Source organism: Monodelphis domestica, chromosome 2, assembly GCF_027887165.1.
Source record: "Monodelphis domestica isolate mMonDom1 chromosome 2, mMonDom1.pri, whole genome shotgun sequence".
Taxonomy (NCBI): Eukaryota; Metazoa; Chordata; class Mammalia; order Didelphimorphia; family Didelphidae; genus Monodelphis; species Monodelphis domestica.
In genome coordinates this window covers 429,372,923-429,392,081 of record NC_077228.1, presented here as the reverse complement: position 1 = coordinate 429,392,081, position 19,159 = coordinate 429,372,923, and the positions used below count along the sequence as shown (strand labels likewise).

At 36.7% G+C, this 19,159-nt stretch overlaps 1 protein-coding gene across 2 annotated transcripts in view; it reads left to right on the top strand.

Annotated features, from left to right (window-relative positions):
• Window positions 1-5,679, top strand: part of LRP11 (LDL receptor related protein 11) — a 103,832-nt gene extending 98,153 nt beyond the window's left edge. For both annotated transcript variants that reach the window (XM_007484711.3, XM_056818925.1), the window contains one exon: window positions 3,536-5,679. In XM_007484711.3, coding sequence (XP_007484773.1) covers window positions 3,536-3,690 — 155 coding nt within the window. In that variant the 3' untranslated portion in view covers window positions 3,691-5,679. The remainder of the gene's footprint in view (window positions 1-3,535) is intronic.
• The last annotated feature ends 13,480 nt before the right edge of the window (window positions 5,680-19,159 follow it).

Genomic DNA, 19,159 nt, shown 5'->3' with positions numbered 1-19,159 from the left:
AAGAGAGAAAGAAAGAAAGAAAGGTAAAATGGAGAGAGAAGGAAGGAATGAAGGAAACATTTTACTTTAATCTTGGATTATCAGTTATGAATTATCAATAATTTATGTACATTTGCCAAAACCAGATATATGGAGGCTCTAGAGCTAACTGTTAAATTATCAGTATGAGCATTTACCCCTCAGAAATTGACAAGGCATTTCGATATCAAAATACAAAATAAAATCCACTGCCCTAGAGCAGGAGAGATGTAGGTCATCTGCAGTTGATGGCATAATCTGAGAACAGAAAGTATTTCTTCAACTGCTATGTGATCAAGAAATAGAATTTAGTTTCACAGAAGGTCACTAATAAGAATAAACTTGGTTTGCTCTAGGAGAGGGAGGAGCAAGTACATTTTCATTTTCAAATTATACAAGCTAAAAAAAAAAAACAAACACATTCCTAGCTGGCCACCTAGGTCCTGAGAGTTCACTCCAATCCAGTCCAATCCTGAAAGCATTTATTAAGTACCTATTATGTACAATGTACTGCTCTAGTCACTAGGGATACAATGGGGGGGAAAGTAGTTCCTGTCATCAAAGAGCTTACACTCCACTGCAGAATACAATATGCCATGGTTAAGAATCATTTTTACTAAAACTCACACCAGGAACATTCTGTGAGCTTTCACTTTCCTTGATATCCCAATTCTGCCTTGGAACCAACACAGTATTGATTCTAAGATGGAAGATAAGAATTTAAAGAACAATAAAATGATCGTATTACATTTATTATGTGCCTTTTTTAAATAGCATGTTGTTGGTAATGGAGTTCTTTTTCCCAAATCAAAATACTCATGTTAGTGTATGTCAAATATAGAATCATAAAAATCTTCTTTAGTTGTTTTTTCCAAAACAAAATACTCATGTTAATTGTTGTATATCAAATATAGAATCACCAAAAAAATTAATTTATTTTTTAAATTTAAAAATAAAAGCACTTTGAAAACTTTAACTTTCTATAAAAATCTCACTTATATTATTAGGGATCCCACAGAATTATAAAGGAAAATACTTGGCAAAGTATCCTAAATGTGAGCTATCTATCATATGAGTCTAATGATATTTGAGCATCCCAAGAAGTATATAACCTGCCTCAGGAATGCTTCTTGTGTTCAAGCCTCTGAACTTAATGACTATTTTTAGCTCATTAGCTATGAAGCCAGTTCAGACCTGTCCTGTAGGTTCTTCTGTTCTCTGGTTTCACCAGTTGGCTCTAAGATCCCTGTAGCTAAAAATAATTCTTACTGTACCTTCTCTAAAGCAAGTCTAGTGGAAGAATCACTGGCAAACGTTGACGAGAAAAAAAGAGGGACGTGATGAAACCTACCAAATTCAATGAGAGGAATTTCAGCTAAGCCACATTCAGTTTTTCCCAAATCCTTTCAAGCTTGTAAAGACAATTCCAGTCTGGGCATCTGAGCAATGGCTGATGATTATAACTGATGTTCATAAGACTGACAGTGTTTTACATGACTTTGATCTTCACATAACTCTGCAAAGTAGGTAATAAAAGCCTTATTATCCCTGCCTTACAGATAATGAAACTGAAGCTTAAGTCATTTGCCCATAGTCCTGCAACTAATGTCAAGGGCAGGATAGGAAATGGGTTTTTTTCCAGAGTTGGTCTCTACAACAAGCACCATGAGGATCTGTAGGTAAAGAGTAGAGCCTGGGGCAGGTAAATTATTCTCTTGGGGTTTGCAAAATCTTTGCTGCATTTAGAGCCCAATAATCATCAGTACTAAGGGTCTTATTCTATATAGTATCCATCACATACTTGAGGCAGGCCATTTATCTTCCTAAAAATTCTCTAAAAATATTGGAAGTTTTTTGGTTTTACATTTTCATAGAAAATTGAGACCCAAGAATGTGTGCTTTAAAAATATTTTTTATGTTTTCATTTGGTCTAAATGACAAAGGATATAATTTAATTATGTAAGTGTGTTGGTTATCAGGTATTACTTTATCACATGTACGTAAAAGATAATGGTTTATTTGCTGAAAGCCCAGTGACTGACCTCTTTTTTTTTTTTGTTCTTCCTAAGAAAGGAAAATATATTTTTTATCAAACCAAGGACATACATCAGAGAATTAAATGAATCGTAATAAAAAAATTTTTGTTTAAAGAAAAAAAATTCAAATGGGTTCAAATCTGGCCTCAGACATTTCCTAATGGTGTGATCCTGGGCAAGTCTACCCCCATAATCTAGCCTTTATCAATACACAGCACTGACTCTAAAACAGGAGGTACCATTTAAAAAAAAAAACAGCAGCAATTTGCTTAACATCAGTACCTCTACACTCAGCCAAAAATGAAGCCAGCCTATTTTGAAGTTAAGGATCATCATCCAGGATGCCTGCTTAAGCCTCACAGCCTTAAGACTACACTAAGATTTTTAAGACACCATGTATATTGAATTGGGTGAAGATACAAAGACTTAAAAGAGAGTCATTGCTCTTGATGTACTTGGCGAGGCAAAACATACAGAAATAACCAAATAAGACCATGTGTCCTAAATGCTGAGTGAATGTTCATTTCTGTTAGTGCAAAGGAAGAAGAGTTTATGGTGAGCTGGAAGCAAGTCCCAAAGTGGCTCTTTTATAGCTCCATGGTGTTGAGTCATGGATTTGGAAAGCTGGACTGACAAAGTAAACAATTGATGATCCCCAACTCTCTCTTCCCATTCTCATAGCCAGGAACTTATGTAAATCAATAAACTATTTCCTAAATGTTACTAACATAGCAGAGAATGATAGGTTTGGTGTCAGAAGAACAGGTTCAGATCCTACTTCTGCCACTTATTGCCCTGTCTGAGCTTGGACTGGTCACTTAACCTTTTTGTAAGATAAGGAGGTTGGACTAGATAAGCTCTGAGACCTTCCAGCGCTAAAGCTAGGATCCTATAATCCAAATATTGGCTGATTGACATTAGGGTCCCCGAATATATGTTGGCAGAGTAGGATCCCCGAAGGTGTTGACCAGCGCTGACCGAAGGATTTTCCTCACCAGAGTGGAAATCATAGGTTCGTTCCTTTCTTCCCAAAAACCTTCTTAAAGCCCAAATATGACTAAGAATTCAGGAGTCTCTCTTATATTAAGGAAATGAGGATCATTATGCGTTGATCCATAAATAAAGTCGTACAGCCCTTATTTTGTTCATAGAAGTATTCCTTAAAGTGGGTCAAAGCAAACTGGGGTGACATTGGACACTTCCTAGCTGTGTGGCCCTGGGCAAGTCATGTAACCCTGATTGCCTAGCTCTTGCCACTCTTCTGTCTTAGAATTAATACTAAGACAGACGGTAAAGGTTTAAACAAAATAAAATAAAAAGCAAAGTGGGGAAGCAGCATGGTGACAAAGTGCAATTAAGGAACTTTGACAATGAGACAGAGTTCATGTTCAGTGTTTAAAAAGCTAGACTTCTCTACCTCCAAGTAGGGAATTCCATGTGTCACTGACCACTGATCCTTTCTTTTCTGAACCTTCTTGCAGGTGCAGTCTTGCCCCTGGCACTAGGTTTGGCCATCACCGCTTTGCTTCTCCTCATGATTGCTTGCCGACTTCGATGGGTGAGACAGAAACTCAAAAAAGCCCGACCCATAACATCTGAGGAATCGGACTACCTCATAAATGGGATGTACCTATGAGAAACATGTCTCTTAGTGGCTGAAGATGGGGTTTCCATTGATATTTTATCTAGGTGTCTGATTCTAGAAATTAACCTTTTTTTTTTGGACTTGTGCTAAGAACATTGAGAATATTAAAAAAAAAAATCCTCGTCAAATCCAAAAACCTTTAGTCGTATTCCTTTTAACTCTAGTTAAAAATCTCTTCCTCTGACAGTATTCGATAACTATTGATGTGTCTATAGTTGTTCATGGGATTAAAATAAAATATAAGTCAAAGACTGATTATGGTAAGCTGTGCCTGAAAATAGAGATATGGAATGTAATCTGTTCATGCAGGCGATACAGCGGCTCAGGGAGATGGCCATTGTGTGGCAGTGTGAGCGTTTCACCTCATCCTTTGACACAGATATATGTGTACATACAATATACATATACATAGAGAGAGAGAACCAAGGCCAACTATAAAGCAAGTGAAGTTTGTCTTGCATCCCCAGTCTCCCCTTTCTCTGATCTTCCTGTCCCCTCTCCATCTTAGGTACTCGGTGCCTTTCCCTTCATCTCCTATCAAAACCTGCTCTCAGGAATAGATTTCATATTGGTTATTTCTATTTTAGTGTGAATCTGTCAACATGTTACCTCTCCCACAAATCTATATTTTGACTCTTCTCTTTGTCAAAAGAAAGGCTTCTCTCCCCATTAAATGAATTTCAAACATCAGTGATCAGGTGGAGGAATTAGTGGGACAGAGTCAAAATAATTATTGGGAACTTTGTTTAAATTTGGATCAGTGGAGACCATAGGAAGAGAGAAATAAAGTGATGCAAGAGATTAAATTGGGGTAGGGGAGAGACGGGTTTACAAAAAGAATTTGCTCATTTTCCTTTTTATAATTTCTCTTGTCATTGATTGAACAATTAACATTTCTTGAGAGTTCCTAATATGATACACATAAGTTCTTTGTTGTGTCTAACACCTTGATCTCCTTCAGAGCACATTTGGACCACTTGCATATTCACCACATTTCATCTTAGTTTATCAAAGAAAAGGAAATTAAACTGAAAAGAGAAATACTTTCAGTGTATTTGTGGGCAAAATTTTAACAATAATGCCGATTGACTGTAGACAGCAAAAATTTCTTTGTTAAGTAAAACAGACTAGTTCTTACAATTTAATTTTTTCATTCTCTTTTGCCCCAGAAATTAACATTTTATAACTTAGACTCGGTCACTGAACACATTTCAGGACTTGCTAGCATTTTCAGACATAGCTATCAGCTGACTCAACCACTCGTGCTCTTCAGTGTGCAGGGTTTTGAAAGATTTATATAATTCCTGAGTTCATTTACTACTAAGACAATGTGATGTAGAGGCTGCCATATTGAGCAGAAATACCAGTGGGGATGTGTATACTGCCATGCTACTTTCATGCACTGCAAAAAAATCCATGAATGCCTATGGAAAATTGTCAAAGCCTTTTGGAAAGTATCATAGAACCATTTATTTATATAACCACCACGCTAACTAACCCCTTACTAAAAGAGTTTAATTTTGGTAGGGATAAATTATCTGATTCCAATATCACAGTGATAAGCAAAACTAGTTCTGAGATCAGTGCTGTTCCTGCAATCATGAGTTTGATTTTCAGGCCAAATCTTTCAACACATTGTACAAGTGAGACATCATCTCAGCTTCCTGAGAAACTCCAGAAGTTTGCCAGTTATACTGTTAGCACCTAACAAAGCATTAAGCTTTTCCCAAGGGCAGTTTATAGAGATATAAATGTTATCTATGATGTTGTACAGTTTATTTTCATGTGTAAGGATGTCACTAATAGCCATAGCCAATAAAATTAGGACAGATAAGGCATGCATCTTCCTGTAGGTCATCTTTTGTACTTAAGGAATTAAAACCAACTTTAAGATTGCCATGGTATACAAATACTTAAAAGAAGCTGTCCAGTGTCTGTATAAAATAATATTGCTCCAATAAACCCTATTTTATTCTTGTCTTTTTATATTATTTTTATTCAAAACAAATATGGCTAAAATAGTAGCAATAGTTGATACTGTTTACATGTTGATGAAAAGCCTGACAGAGAAGATCAAGGGGCTTGAGTTGATTAAAAAAAAAAAGTCAAGGAAGCATGGGCTCTGGGCCCCCTCCCTACCTTGGCCTGCTGTACCTGTATCATTTCATTCATCTTTTCCATTTTTTAATGGTGACAGATATACCACCACTTTGTAATATGTTGTCTCAAAATCCTTTCTTCATCAAAGTATATTGTTCTTCAAACTAACCTAAATCATACTCAGCCATCCATCTTCTTCTTAGTTCTCATTTCAAGTGGAGAAGAGCTAGTTATTCACTTTCCTGTCATTGTAGTTAAACACGTCTCAAGTTTCCTTACTATGTCTTTTCCATAAGCAAAATAATCAGAATTTGTGGAGAAGGGCCCAAGGAGTGGCATAGCTAGAGATGATTGTGATGTAATGGCAGAAGGTATCAATGAAACTTATTTTTTAAAATAAAAATTGAAATTATCTTATAATGAGGTAATGAGCCTTCTAATGACTTTTCTAATCTATTAGTTACATCCATCTGTGAAAATTATTAGATAGATCTTTACATACACATTTTTATTAGAACTTCCTTCCCACATTCTCCAACAACAAAGCTATCCCAAAGGTACATCAAACTGAGACAAATGCCCTATCCCCTAGAATACTATGAGAACCAAAAGACTAAAGGAATATAGAGATCTTTGGTGTAATAAAAAAAGGAAAAAAAGAAATGGAAATGCCAAAAGATGCCTAGATTACCCATGTATCAGCTTCCTCCAAAACCCAGCTCAGCAGTCACTGCCTTAGAATTATTAGCATTCTCTCCCTCCTCAGATTATTGTGTGTTTATTTTGTCTTGCATTTATATCTCTCCACTATCAAAAGATATGTTCCTTTCCTAAATATTTACTAAAGCCTGCCACCTTCAAGAAATGGAAAGGTAAAGAAAGAAAAAAAGAAAATCAAAGGAATGGAAGGAAGGAAAGAAAGAAAGAAGAAAAAATAAAGGAAGAAAAAGAAGTCTTTGCTCATATATAAACAGCTTTTTACCCTCTCAATAATGCTCTTTGAGCCCATTCCTAATGGGTTCCCTAGGTCAATGAACATAAACAGCTTTACAGCTCTTAATGTATATTTCCATTTTGTTTTCTAAAAAATAAAAGTTCACTGTTTTTCTAACAATGAATTGTTGAGCTTGTTTTTCCATGTTCCTGTCAGCATTTGATTTGATCACTTTAATCTGACTTATTCTCAGTGAAATACATTACCAGAATCATATTTAGCTAGATTAGTCCTTGGGCAGCAGACACAATTTGATGCTGGGACCATATTAATATTAATATTTTCTATTTTTTCATTCTTTTGATTTTGCTTTAATATTTCTCATTGTCTTAGGATATTGTTATCATCTCCTTATCCAATTTTGGTTCTTAATACATTATTTTCTTCTGTGAGTTTCTGGATCTCTTTTTCCATTTGGATGATCTTTCACAATGGTCTTGATTTTCTTACATTGTTCTTATTTTCTTTCTAATTCCTCCTCAAAACAAATTTAGTTTTTGAGGTCTTTTTTAAGCTCTTCCAAAAGCTCTTTTTCAGCTTGTGGTCATTTATTTTATTGTTTTGTTATTTGCGATGTACTTATTTTTACTTCACTTTTCTCTGACCTGAGGTCTTCTCTGTCCCGATATTAGTTATCAATAATTTGGTTCTTTCTCTTTTGCTTGCTTATTATAATTTTTAATTTTTTTCATTTTAGCATTTAAGCCAATAGATTTAATTATTGGCTGTTTACTGAACACCTAAGGTTCCTATTATGCTGGCTGTATATTACCTCAAGTTTCAGAATTCTTTTGTGTTTGTTTTTACCTGGGTTCTATTTAGTTATTGCAGTTTTTATAGGCCAGGGTCTGATGTAATCCCAGGTCCCCTCCTAAAGCCCCAGTCTGTGATTGACCTCAGGTGTTCTAATCAGAGCCCATGGGCAATTCTGCCACTGCTGCTGTAAGCAGCCAGTCTGCTTCCCCCATTGGCTCAACCAGGGACTTCACTCTCCTAGAAGTGACCACAGCGAACAAGGCCCTAGTCCTTCAGCAACCATACTCACCAGGACATCTCCTTCCTCACTCTTCCTTCCCTCCTGTCACAGCCTAGAACAGAGAAAATGTCCATCCACATTCCTCAGGCCTTTAAAGTCCCTCACTTGCTAGTAGCAAGTGAGCTCCTAGCAAGACTTGAGCTCCTAGCCTGAGGGCCCAGAACCTGCAGACTCCACAGTGTCCACTTCTTCAATCCCTAGCTGTGGTACTGCATAGGTCTCTGGATCAAGGGCTGCAACTGACATAGCTACTCCCAGGGCCCTCTGCCAGAGAATTCCAGTGGTATCCTTAGAGTAGCAGACTTCTGTCTCATCAAACAAGGTGAGGTAGCCAATCCTGCCCTCAGGTATTACCTTGTTGATTCCACTCTGTTTGCTCTGTTCCTGCTCACAGAGCCTATATTGGTGAGCCTGAAGCCAGGGAAGTCAGAAACCTTCCTCCCTAGTTTTCCCAGGCTGTTCAACTTCACTCACAACTCCTATCTGTTTTTTGCTATTTTTAGCTTTGATTCTGTGGAATTATTTTTTATTGTTTGAAGAGAGCATTAAGAAGGTAAGAAAGCTTCGTGCCCTACTCACTCTGCCATCTTCCCACAATGACTAAATTCTGTTAATGTTAAGAAAAATTGTCTCCTTTGAAGCTATCTTTAAATCAATTTTGCCTGTCAACACTTGGGTAAATAAAGCATATTATGATTTCTTCCTGTGGTCCCACAAGGCCCTAGAAATGGCAAACATTATTTTAACTTTCCTTATACATCTACCACCATCACATCTTTACTTAATAATCTCTCTCCTTTGCCTAGAATGCACTCCCTTCTGGATCTCTCTCTTAGGATCACTGGATTCCTTTGAAGTTCATCTCAAGCCCATATATAGGAGAACTTTATTTTCCAATCCTCCCCCTCCAGACCTACCGCTTATGCCTACATACACAAAATTACATTGAAGTTATTTGGTAGATACTTTACTTTGATATGTACATGTTGTCTTCCCCTACAGAATATCAACTCCTTGGGAGCAGATAACATTTAATTTTCATCTTTATATCCCCCGTGCCTATTATAATACATGGTATATGGCAGGCACTTATTAAATGTTTAGTTCATTGAATTATATGGTGCTTTAAAACTTGGAGAAATTTATGTAATGGTCCTCTTATCATCATAACTGATTGACCTGATTGATAGCAATAAGCATGACATTACTTAGAAGAGTGTAAAATTATGCTTTGGGATCAGAATTTCCATTTTTTTTTAATTTTTCAGAGCAAAATTTATTTTCTATTTTGGACTATTTGCCTTTAGGCCTATGTTTATATACTTATTTACATTAATCAATTGTGTTAATATTCTATGAATTTTACATCTTGCTTGAATTTTGGTTCTAAATCTGATCCTTACTGGCTCATGGAAGGGGAAGGAGGTTGAGAATTACAGTTCCTAAATTGGAAGGAATTGTTTATCAGGATTTTTTTTCAAACTTACTGTTTAAACAATAATATTATTGATTCATTCTTGGTCCCAGGCCTGTGAATGTAGGCCCCATTCTTCTTGGAACACAGACCTATTATATTCTCAGAGAATATTCTAAAGATGCAATGAACATTTTAAATTACAGCAGTAACCTTCCTACATAGTCAATGTTGAGTTTCTTTGGAGGAACAAGTAAAACCAGATGTTTAGAGAAGAATATTACCTCCTTCAACTCAGATTGAGATCTTTATCTTTACTATATGACTGCAAATTGGGAGATGTCACAACTTGAAAAGAATCAGTATTATGATTCACCAAAGGACAATTAAGAAATTCATGGTGGGTTTAGATTGCAATATATTACCAATAATTAAAGGTATTCAAGAAAGTGTAAAATATATCATCAGTGAGATATAGGCTAGAAAAAGAGGTGGGACCTAATGTATATAGTACCCCATCATGGAGCCACTCCCTAAAGTGGGCAATAGCTTTCACTGATTAATATCCCCAGGGATACTCTACAAATTATCTCATGGTTCTAGTAGTAATCTTGAGGTGCTGGATTTACAGATCCCCATCCCCTATGATCCCCATTAACAGTCAGCCAGCCAAATATAATTAGTTTTTAGAAAGGGCATTTATTGAAAAGTCATGAAAAATATTATCTCCTGAAACCTAAGATAAATTCTCCCACAGATAACACTATGTTCATGGAAAGAGTGGGATAATGTTTAAAATACAATAGCAGTAAGACACACTTATAGAGAACATGTGTGGTAAAGAGGTACTTCCCAACTCCTGACCCAGAAGTCTTTTTCTCTCTTTTAGTGTATCTCTGTTGGACTCTAAAGCTCAGTGCTTTTCTAGCATCCATAGCCATTTCTTTTCCTCTATCATGAAGAGTCTTGCTGTGAAAGCTGCCACTATCCTAGAATTATTGCCTTTCCATATACATTGAAAGTGTTCTCATTGCCATTGGGCACTTCCAAACTGATGGGAACTGCAGCTTCTGTTGCCAGAGAAACTTTGGATGGGAACTTTAGATCTTCTGAACTCACAAGACTTCTCTCTGGGTATTTCTACTTACAAACTGCTGCTTAGTCACCTACTGAGGGAAGCAACCAACAAAGGGCATGGGATGACGACTGCCACTGGCCAGTTTGGGAGACAGAGGAGCTGCCTTTACCTCCACCCATCTTAGAGGGACTGAGGTAACCAAACTAAAAGTTCTCCCTCTCACCCAGTCATAAAGAAAAATAGAAGACAGGGGTAAAGCACCACCTCTTTGGTGTAATCACTCAGTTCCAATACAACCTTCCTCTCATCATACAGATGAGTCCTTCAGTCACACATGGCCAGAAACAGGCTTGCCTGAAGCTTCCACATCATCACTTGTACTGAATCCAACTCTACTCTTCCCCCATAGGCCAATCCCTCCAGGCTACATGCTAAAAAGCAAGAGATAAACTATCTGTGCATTGTTACCTACATAATATCAAGAGTCCTGGAGAGAAGCGTCCGCCATATTGAATGAACCAACTTGTGGAACCTTCATATAAGACGAGAAGGTATAGATCATTTGAGAGAGATCTAGGTGGCAGGAGGAATACCCATAACAGTAAGATCACAGATCCAGTGAAATACTTGCTAAGAACAGAATATTCACAACATGTTTCAATTCTCAAGCCCCCAATCTCTTTTTTTCTCCCTTATTCTTATTGTCAATCAATCAATAAACAAGTTTTAAGCAGGCGTTGTGCTGTACACTGGCAACAAAAAGACAAGACTTGCAAAATAATTCCTGCTTTCAAGAAATTTACCTTTCAGCAGTGGGAAGACTATTAACATAGAAGCATATATATATGTATAAACAGATATAAACATTATATGTACATATGTGTGTCATTATTCAGTCTTTTCAGTCATGTCTGACTTCATGAGCCCATTTTGGGTTTTCTTGGCAAAGATACTAAGGTAGTTTGCCATTTCCTTCTCCAGCTCATTTTAGAAATGAGAAAACTGAGGCAGACAGGATTAAATGACTTGCCCAAGTACAGCTAGTAAGTGTTTGTGGTCAAATTTGAACTCAGAAAGTTGAGACTTCCTGACTCTAGGACTGGCACTCTATCCACTGTGCCACCTAGCTGCCCTTTGTAAATGTATACACAAACCCATAAATATATGTCCATGTATATATGTGCATACATGCATAAATCACTTTGGAAAATGGGAAAGATGCTAAAAAGAAAATGCATTTCATTTAAAAACTGTCTTACACTATGCCTCACATTTAAGAAGCTAATGAGGAGCCACCAGAGGTGGAAGAGTGATTAAAACAGAAGTAAAGAAGACTTCAGTTCAAATTCTGTGTCAGATATTTACCAACTATATGAGTGTGGGTGAATCTCTTAAACTCTCTCATTCTGTTTTCTCAGCTATAAAATGGAGATAAAGCCAGGATCAAATGACATAATATACAAACAGTATTTTGCAAACCTAAGAGCATTATATAAATACTAGCTTCCCACAAGACAACTTTAAACTAATTTTTTTAAAAAACACACTACCAACTTTAGTTTTGTTAAATTGCTTGGGTCAACTGGGATTGATACAATAATCAACCATGATTCCAGGGGCCAAAGTGGAAACTTTTTTTTTTTTGCTCAATTATAAATGTTTGTTATATGAGTTTGGTGGAGGGTTTTGTTTTGTTTTGTTTTTCATTTGAGGGAGTGAAAATAACTGCTTGTTAATTTTTTAACATTTTAATTAAATATAATAAATTAATAAATACACATTTACATATGACTGATTATAAAATAAATAATAAATTTAATAAAATATGAATAAAATAAATCCAAAAAATAAACTTAATGAATAAAATTAAAATAAATATAAAAATAAAAAAATAAATCTATAAATGCTTAGGCCTAAATTTTGAGTAAAAGCATAAGTATTCTTAAAACTACTATTGTTTTCTGACACTTCAATGAGGTTAAAATAAAAAAATAGACCCTTCCCCATATAAATCTTACACAATTATTTAATAAAGTAAGCACTTCCTGGAATAAACAGTTTATAATAGGTTAAATGGGATAACCACATCAATGATCTCCAAACTTTTTTCATTATGTACCCCATAGAGAAAACAATCCTTTGAGTATGTACCCCCAATATGTGAATATTTACTTGTGTATAATTTTTTACATATGTAGTATTATACCAAAAAATGATGTAATAATAAAACTTATACAAAAAATAGAAATTCAAAGAATGAGATAAAGATAAAATGACGTTTGTTCCTAAAGTTTTCCAGCAAGAGAATGGCATGGCCAGACCTATGTTTTAGAATATTTCTTCTCATTCAAGGCCATATAGCTCAGCCACTGTGTGGAGGATGGATTGGAGAGAGTAAGAGAGTTTGAAGACAAAATTTCAATCAAGAATTGTCCAGGTAAGAGATGATGAGGGCCTAAATTTGGGTGTCAACTGTATGAGTACAGAGAAGGAAATAGATATTAGAGATGTAAGGTAAAATCATAAAGATTTGGCAACTAATTGGAAATATAGGATAAGGAAAAGTAAGGAGTTAATAATGGCGCCTAGTTAGGGTCTAGGAGGGTACCCTCAATGTAATAGGGAAGTTCAGAAGTGGAAGAAGGATGGGGAGAAAGATAACATAATCAAAACACTCATATAATAAATGACATAATCAAGCAAAGCAAGTTTCCACATTGGCTATACTCCCAAAAGTACATCTTATTCTGTATCTTGAGTCCATCACCAACCTCCCTCTCAGGAAGCAGGTATCCTACATCATCTCTTGTCCCTTGGAATCATGGTTGGTTATTACATTGATCCTAATTGGCCTAAGCAATTTAACAAAACTAAATCCATTGTTGTGTTTTTAATTATCCTAAATAAATGAATATTTAATTTAATATAACTAAAATGTAAGTTTTAAACAAATAATCATTAATGTTATATAATAATTTTAAATTATCACAGGCACAATTATTAATATATTCATTGATAATTAATTATTAAATTTTAATTTAATTATCCTGAGAAGCTAGCATTTATATAGTGCTTTAAGGTTTATAAAATTTTTTTTGTATGTTAAATTATTTGATACAACAGTTTTGTGAGGTAGATGGCATTATTATCTCCATTTTATGATCTATCCATGAGCCTCATCGTCTTGTCTGACTCTGTCCCATCCAAAATGAAGAGAGACATCAGGGCTCTTACCCACTGGTCATCGCCCCAACTCTGTGGCCATGAAGATGATCTGTGAGGCAGCATGTCAGAGCAGAATTTTCCCAATGGCACTCAAGTACATGTGTTGGTAGGTAGCTGGGAGCCCTGAAGCTTAGAAACTGGGACTTGGGAGTTTGCCCAGAAGACAAGGAAGAGATGGAAAATATTCCAGGAAAAAGGTAAGTACAGTTATGCTGGAGACAGGCCTCATGAGGGGATGTCACCCATCTTCCCACCCTCAGATTGGTTTGTAAGTCCCCCTCAGCCCCCATTTGGAAACCTCTGAAGTAAAGAAGTATATATAGTGGACAGAAATTTAGAATAAATAAAAATAATTCAGTAGTCTTTATATCAAGATAACATCTGTCTTTTGTATTTCATGGAGCCAGACCTGAAGATGTGGTCTTAGAAAGCTGTCAGGGGCACTAAGAAGTTAAGTGATATATAGCCTAAATGTGTTAGAGAAAGAATTTGAATACAAATCTCACTAATTCTGAGGCTACCCTTCTAGTCACAAAGCCTGATGCTTCTTTAGCAATACTAATATAATTTTAAGTGCTTCGAGTGTGTCATTCCAGAAAGATACAACAAAAGCATTTAAAATCCACCTTAAACAATCACCTTACAATTTAATTCTCTATAAGGAAAAATAAATGAGAATACAAAGAATATTGTAGAAATTATTAGCACACAAAAAAACCCCAAATGACCGTGAGTACTAAGCACAAGAAATAGGAGTACCTGTTCAGTTCTTGGTACCACAATTTTAGCTATAGTTGGAAAATATGCAGTAGCTATAGACCAGGATGTTGATATGGCTGGAAAATGAATCTTACTGTCTTTTCCAACTCTATCCAACGTAAAACAAAAACTTACCCACTGGTCAGTGCCCCAACCATGAGGTCATCAATGCGTCAAAATTCAGTTGAAATGGGCAGCTAAGTAGTACAATGGATAGAGTGCTAGTCCCAGACTCGGGAGGACCTGGATTCAAAATTGACTTCAGATGCTTCCTAGCTGTATATCCTTGGGCAAGTCACTTAACCCCAATTGCTGAGCCCTTGCAGCTCTTCTAATCTTAGAATTGTTACAAAGACAGAAAGTAAAGACTTATTTTTTTTTAAATATTCAGTTGAAAAACCTGAGGAAGATTAATTTGGAGAAAAGAAGACTTAAAGGGACATGGACAGCTATGTTGGAGTAAGGTTTTATCAAGTGAAAGAAAAAAAATTAGACTTGTAATCTCCAGAGACCATAGGAGAAATAGATAGATTTCAGAGATGTATATTTAGACAATACCAAGAAAAAGAAATTAGAGTGAAATAAGCTACCCCATTCCATCTCTCCCTTCCCTTTTCTCTCAGTGCAATTCTCTTTTTTACCCCTTGATTTTTTTTTAAACCCTTACCTTCTGTCTTGGAGTCAATACTGTGTATTGGCTCCAAGGCAGAAGAGTGGTAAGGGCTAGGCAATGGGGGTCAAGTGACTTGCCCGGGGTCACACAGCAGGGAAGTGTCTGAGGCCAGATTTGAACCTAGGACCTCCTGTCTCTAGGCCTGGCTCTCAATCCACTGAGCTACCCAGCTGCCCCCTTTACCCCCTTGATTTTTAACGAATCATGTTGTCCTAAATCTAAGAATATTATGTATTTTCTCTACCATGTCCAATCTTTTGATAATTCTTTAATAAATTCCTGGGAGTTGTCATTTGGGGATTTATGGTAAGAGTTGATCTGTGGATTCTTTCATTTTCTATTTTACCCTCTTGTTCAAGAATATTGGAGCAGTTTTCTTTAATAATTTCTTATAATATGATGTCTAGCCTTTTTTATCATGACTTTCAGGTAGTCAAATAATTCTTAAATAGTTCCTCCTAGATCTTTTTTCCAGGTCAGTTGTTTTTTCAGTGAGAAGTTTCATATTTTCCTCTACTTTTTTATTCTTTTGATTCTGTTTTATTGTTTTTTGAAGTCTCTGGAAGTCATTAGCTTCTATTTTCCCAATTCTAATTTTTAAGAAATTTATTTTCTACTGTGAACTTTTAGCCTCCTTTTCCATTTGGTCAATTTTACTTTTTAAAAAACTCTTTTTCTTCTTTAGATTTTTGTGTCTCTTTTTTCCATTTGGCCAATTCTGCTTTTTAAACTGATATTTTCTTCTTGTATTACTTCCATTCCTCTCCCCCAGTTTTCTTCTATCTCTGTTTGATTTTTTAACTCTTCCAAAGCCTAAGACCAATTCCCATTTTTCTTGGAAGTTTTGCATGTGGCTGATTTGATCTCACTGTCCCCTTCTGAATCTATATCTTGTTCTATTTCCATAATGATTTTATATGGTTAGGTGTTTCTTTTAATGTTTGCTCATTTTCCCAGCCTTTTATTTTTAACTTTTATCTTAAATGGGGGAGGGGGGAGGCTCTGTTCTCAGGGTAGAGAGGATGCTCTCTCCAACTTCAGTTTTTCCTTGGTGACTACCCTTAGCTTGGAGTTTCTGCAAGTTTCAATTCTTCCAGAGAGGTATGATGGCCCATGGGTTAGGAGCTCTGAAAGCCATCTCTGCCTGCTGATTCAATGTCCTGTATAATTGAAAATCTGTTACTCTAAAAAAGAAGTACATTTCCTGGGATCTCACTGACTTCCGGTCATTACATACTTCCTTTAGACAGGGGATATTAGGCAGGGACGTGGAGGGTCCTGGCCTCTTTGGTTTGATGACAGTAAGCATGGTGGTGGTAAGCAAGGGTTTGAACTGGCTGATTAGCCAGGAGCACGTGGTTTTATTTTGTATCCCTTTTATTCCTTTATTTCTAATGATCATTAATAAATCTCCTAAAATATAGCATTTTATTATTTGAGATTTAATTTTCATTTTTAGTCCTCTGGGGACTGCTGATAGCTCATAGGGATCAGAACATCAGGATTCAAGGGCTTGAAGTCTGGACAGGGGCGCCGAGCCTCACTCTGAGTCTACACCAGCCAGATGCCCTGGGGCTTAAGGCCTCCACTACAGGTTTGGGCAGAGCTGTAGACCTCCCTGTGGGCTTATACCAGCCAGTTGCACTGTGGATTGCCCAGTGATGGAACATGGGGCCTTCACCACAGACTCCAGAGACTGCCTTGTGCTAGGGCTTGGAGCCTCACCACAGGTTTGTGCCTGGACTTGGAACTTCAAGGAGCGGGTATGGGCTGGCTTAGGAGGTGTCTCAGGGTCTTGAAGCTTGCTTGGAGCCAGGTGCAAACCCTGGAGCAGTAGGTGGGGGGTGGGCAGCTTACTGTTGGCTTGCAATGGTACTCCTTGATGAGGTTATGCTGCTGGCTGCACTTCCCTCACCTCAATGAACCAGACCCACTGCCTACCTTCCAAGTTGTTTTCTATAGAATTGCTTCACTCCATCCCCTTGTCAGTTGTTACTCCAGTATTTGTTTTGTGGCATTTTTTAAAGCTTAGTTAGAGAGCCACTTCTACCCCGCCATCTTGGCTCCACCTCTTTTAGACATGGTTCTTATAGGAGTAAAGGGAAGCCAGCACTAATATAGTAATCTCTAGCATAGGTTAATATAAATACTGTGGCAGCTAGTTGGCTCAGTGGATAGAGAGCCAGGATCAAAGACAGGATGTCCTGGGTTCAAATGTAACCTCAGACACTTCCCAGATACGTGACTCTGGGCAAGTCACAACTCCTATCGCCTAGCCCTTACTGTTCTTCTGCCTGAAAAACCAATACTTAGTATCAATTCTAAGACAGAAAGTAAGGGGTTTTTTTTAAGTTTATATAAATCCTTATAACAGGCCTAACTAGCAAAGTATAAATCTATACAAATATCAGCTAAAGTAACAATCAATACAAAATATATTAGTTGTATCCCATACAACTCCTAACAGTGTTAACTAAACCAAATTTAATTCTGTCCTACTTAACCATAAATATAATCCCTGATACCAAATACTAATTGGGAAGGGGTATCAAAATTATTCACATAGATTATGGCTCTTGGGGACAAGGACAAATAGACTATCAAAGTACTGGGACCCTCAGCCTCAAGAAGCCCCATATCTGCCTGAAACTGAGGGTTTGCCGAGTCCTTGCCAGGCTGCTCGTCCTCCTTGGTGTCCACCTGCCATTCAGCTCTCACCTGTAACTCCCAGCACCCACCCCAGTAAAATCATCTGGGCAAGAAGCCTAAACCAAGTTGAGGGTAACTGACAGTTAAGGGGGCTGTCTACTCCAGGCATGTGAAGATTTGCCACCAGAAGAGGAAAACAATTTGTTCCAAGTGGTCATGAAAATGGTGAAAACAGATACTGTGGAGCACTCAGAGCTTGGTCAGACATTGAAGAAGCCAAAAGTTCTCCACTGCATTTTGAGTCACCACCAGTCACTTTGACTTTTGTCTTGCCACTGGACTTGGATGACTCTTGAAGCTAATGACTTTTCTAAACTCTATTTGAATCAAAAGGCATCACCAGTGATGTTATTTTGGTTCTCATAAAAAAGAACAACTAACATTCCTGGCGCTGGTGGCAGAAGGAAGGTAGATATTGGGTTCATCCTATTCTTTCTGGGTTGAGGGTATCTTTGTTCTTGCAACATATTTTTTAAAAAAACCTACTCTAAAATGTGCAAAACTAGGACACTTAAATAGTTGGACATCTACTTTTAAAATTAACATATTAATAAACTTGTTCCCAGTGGAGGTATCAATCTGCTACAAATGAACTGCTTTCCTAGATAATATTCTTCATTTGAGGACAATCATTTAAGTATCTCATAGGACAAAAAAAAACACAAACACATAACACAACCTAATACAGTAGAAATTATAGAGTCAGAGTCAGTCTAGAGTCAGAGGATAAAGTTCAAATCCAGACTATGAGATTTATCTACATGACCTATGTGGTTAAGTCACAACCTCTATAGATTTGTTTCCTTGTTACATATTTTATTGGAATTTTACAAAGCACTCCCAAAATATTTATTAACTTGTAATGTCTTCTGGAAGGTAATGGCATTTTTTCCCAACTATTTCCAATCAGCTTTTCTTCCTTCCATATGAAAACATCACACCAAGGCAAAAATCTGCAAACTATGGGAGTATCCACCATTTGGGAAAAGGTTGAGCAAGTTATAGTATATGAAGGTGATGGAATGCTACTGAGCTTTAAGAAATGATGAATGGGATGGTTTCAGAAAAAAGCAGGGAAGACTAGACTGTAATGATACAAAGTAGTGAGTAGAACCAGAAAGAATTCACCTAACAGCAATTTTATAATCAAATTTTAAAAGACTTTGCAACTCTGATCAATAAACTGACCAAGCATAATTCCTAAGGACTCAAGATGAAACCTGCAATTCACCTCCAGATAAAGAGCTGATAGACTCAGAGTACAGACTGAAGCATATTTTCTTTTCATTTGGGGGAGGGTGAGGAAGAGTCAGGAAGGACATGGCCAATGTAGGAATTTTTTTTTTCACAATGGCCATGGGTATTTGCAATGGATTTGGTTTTTCTTAACTTCTCAATGGGTGAGGAAGGAGGGGAAGAAGAGAATTTAGAACTGAAAATAAAACTGAACTTAAAAAAAAAAACACCAATTC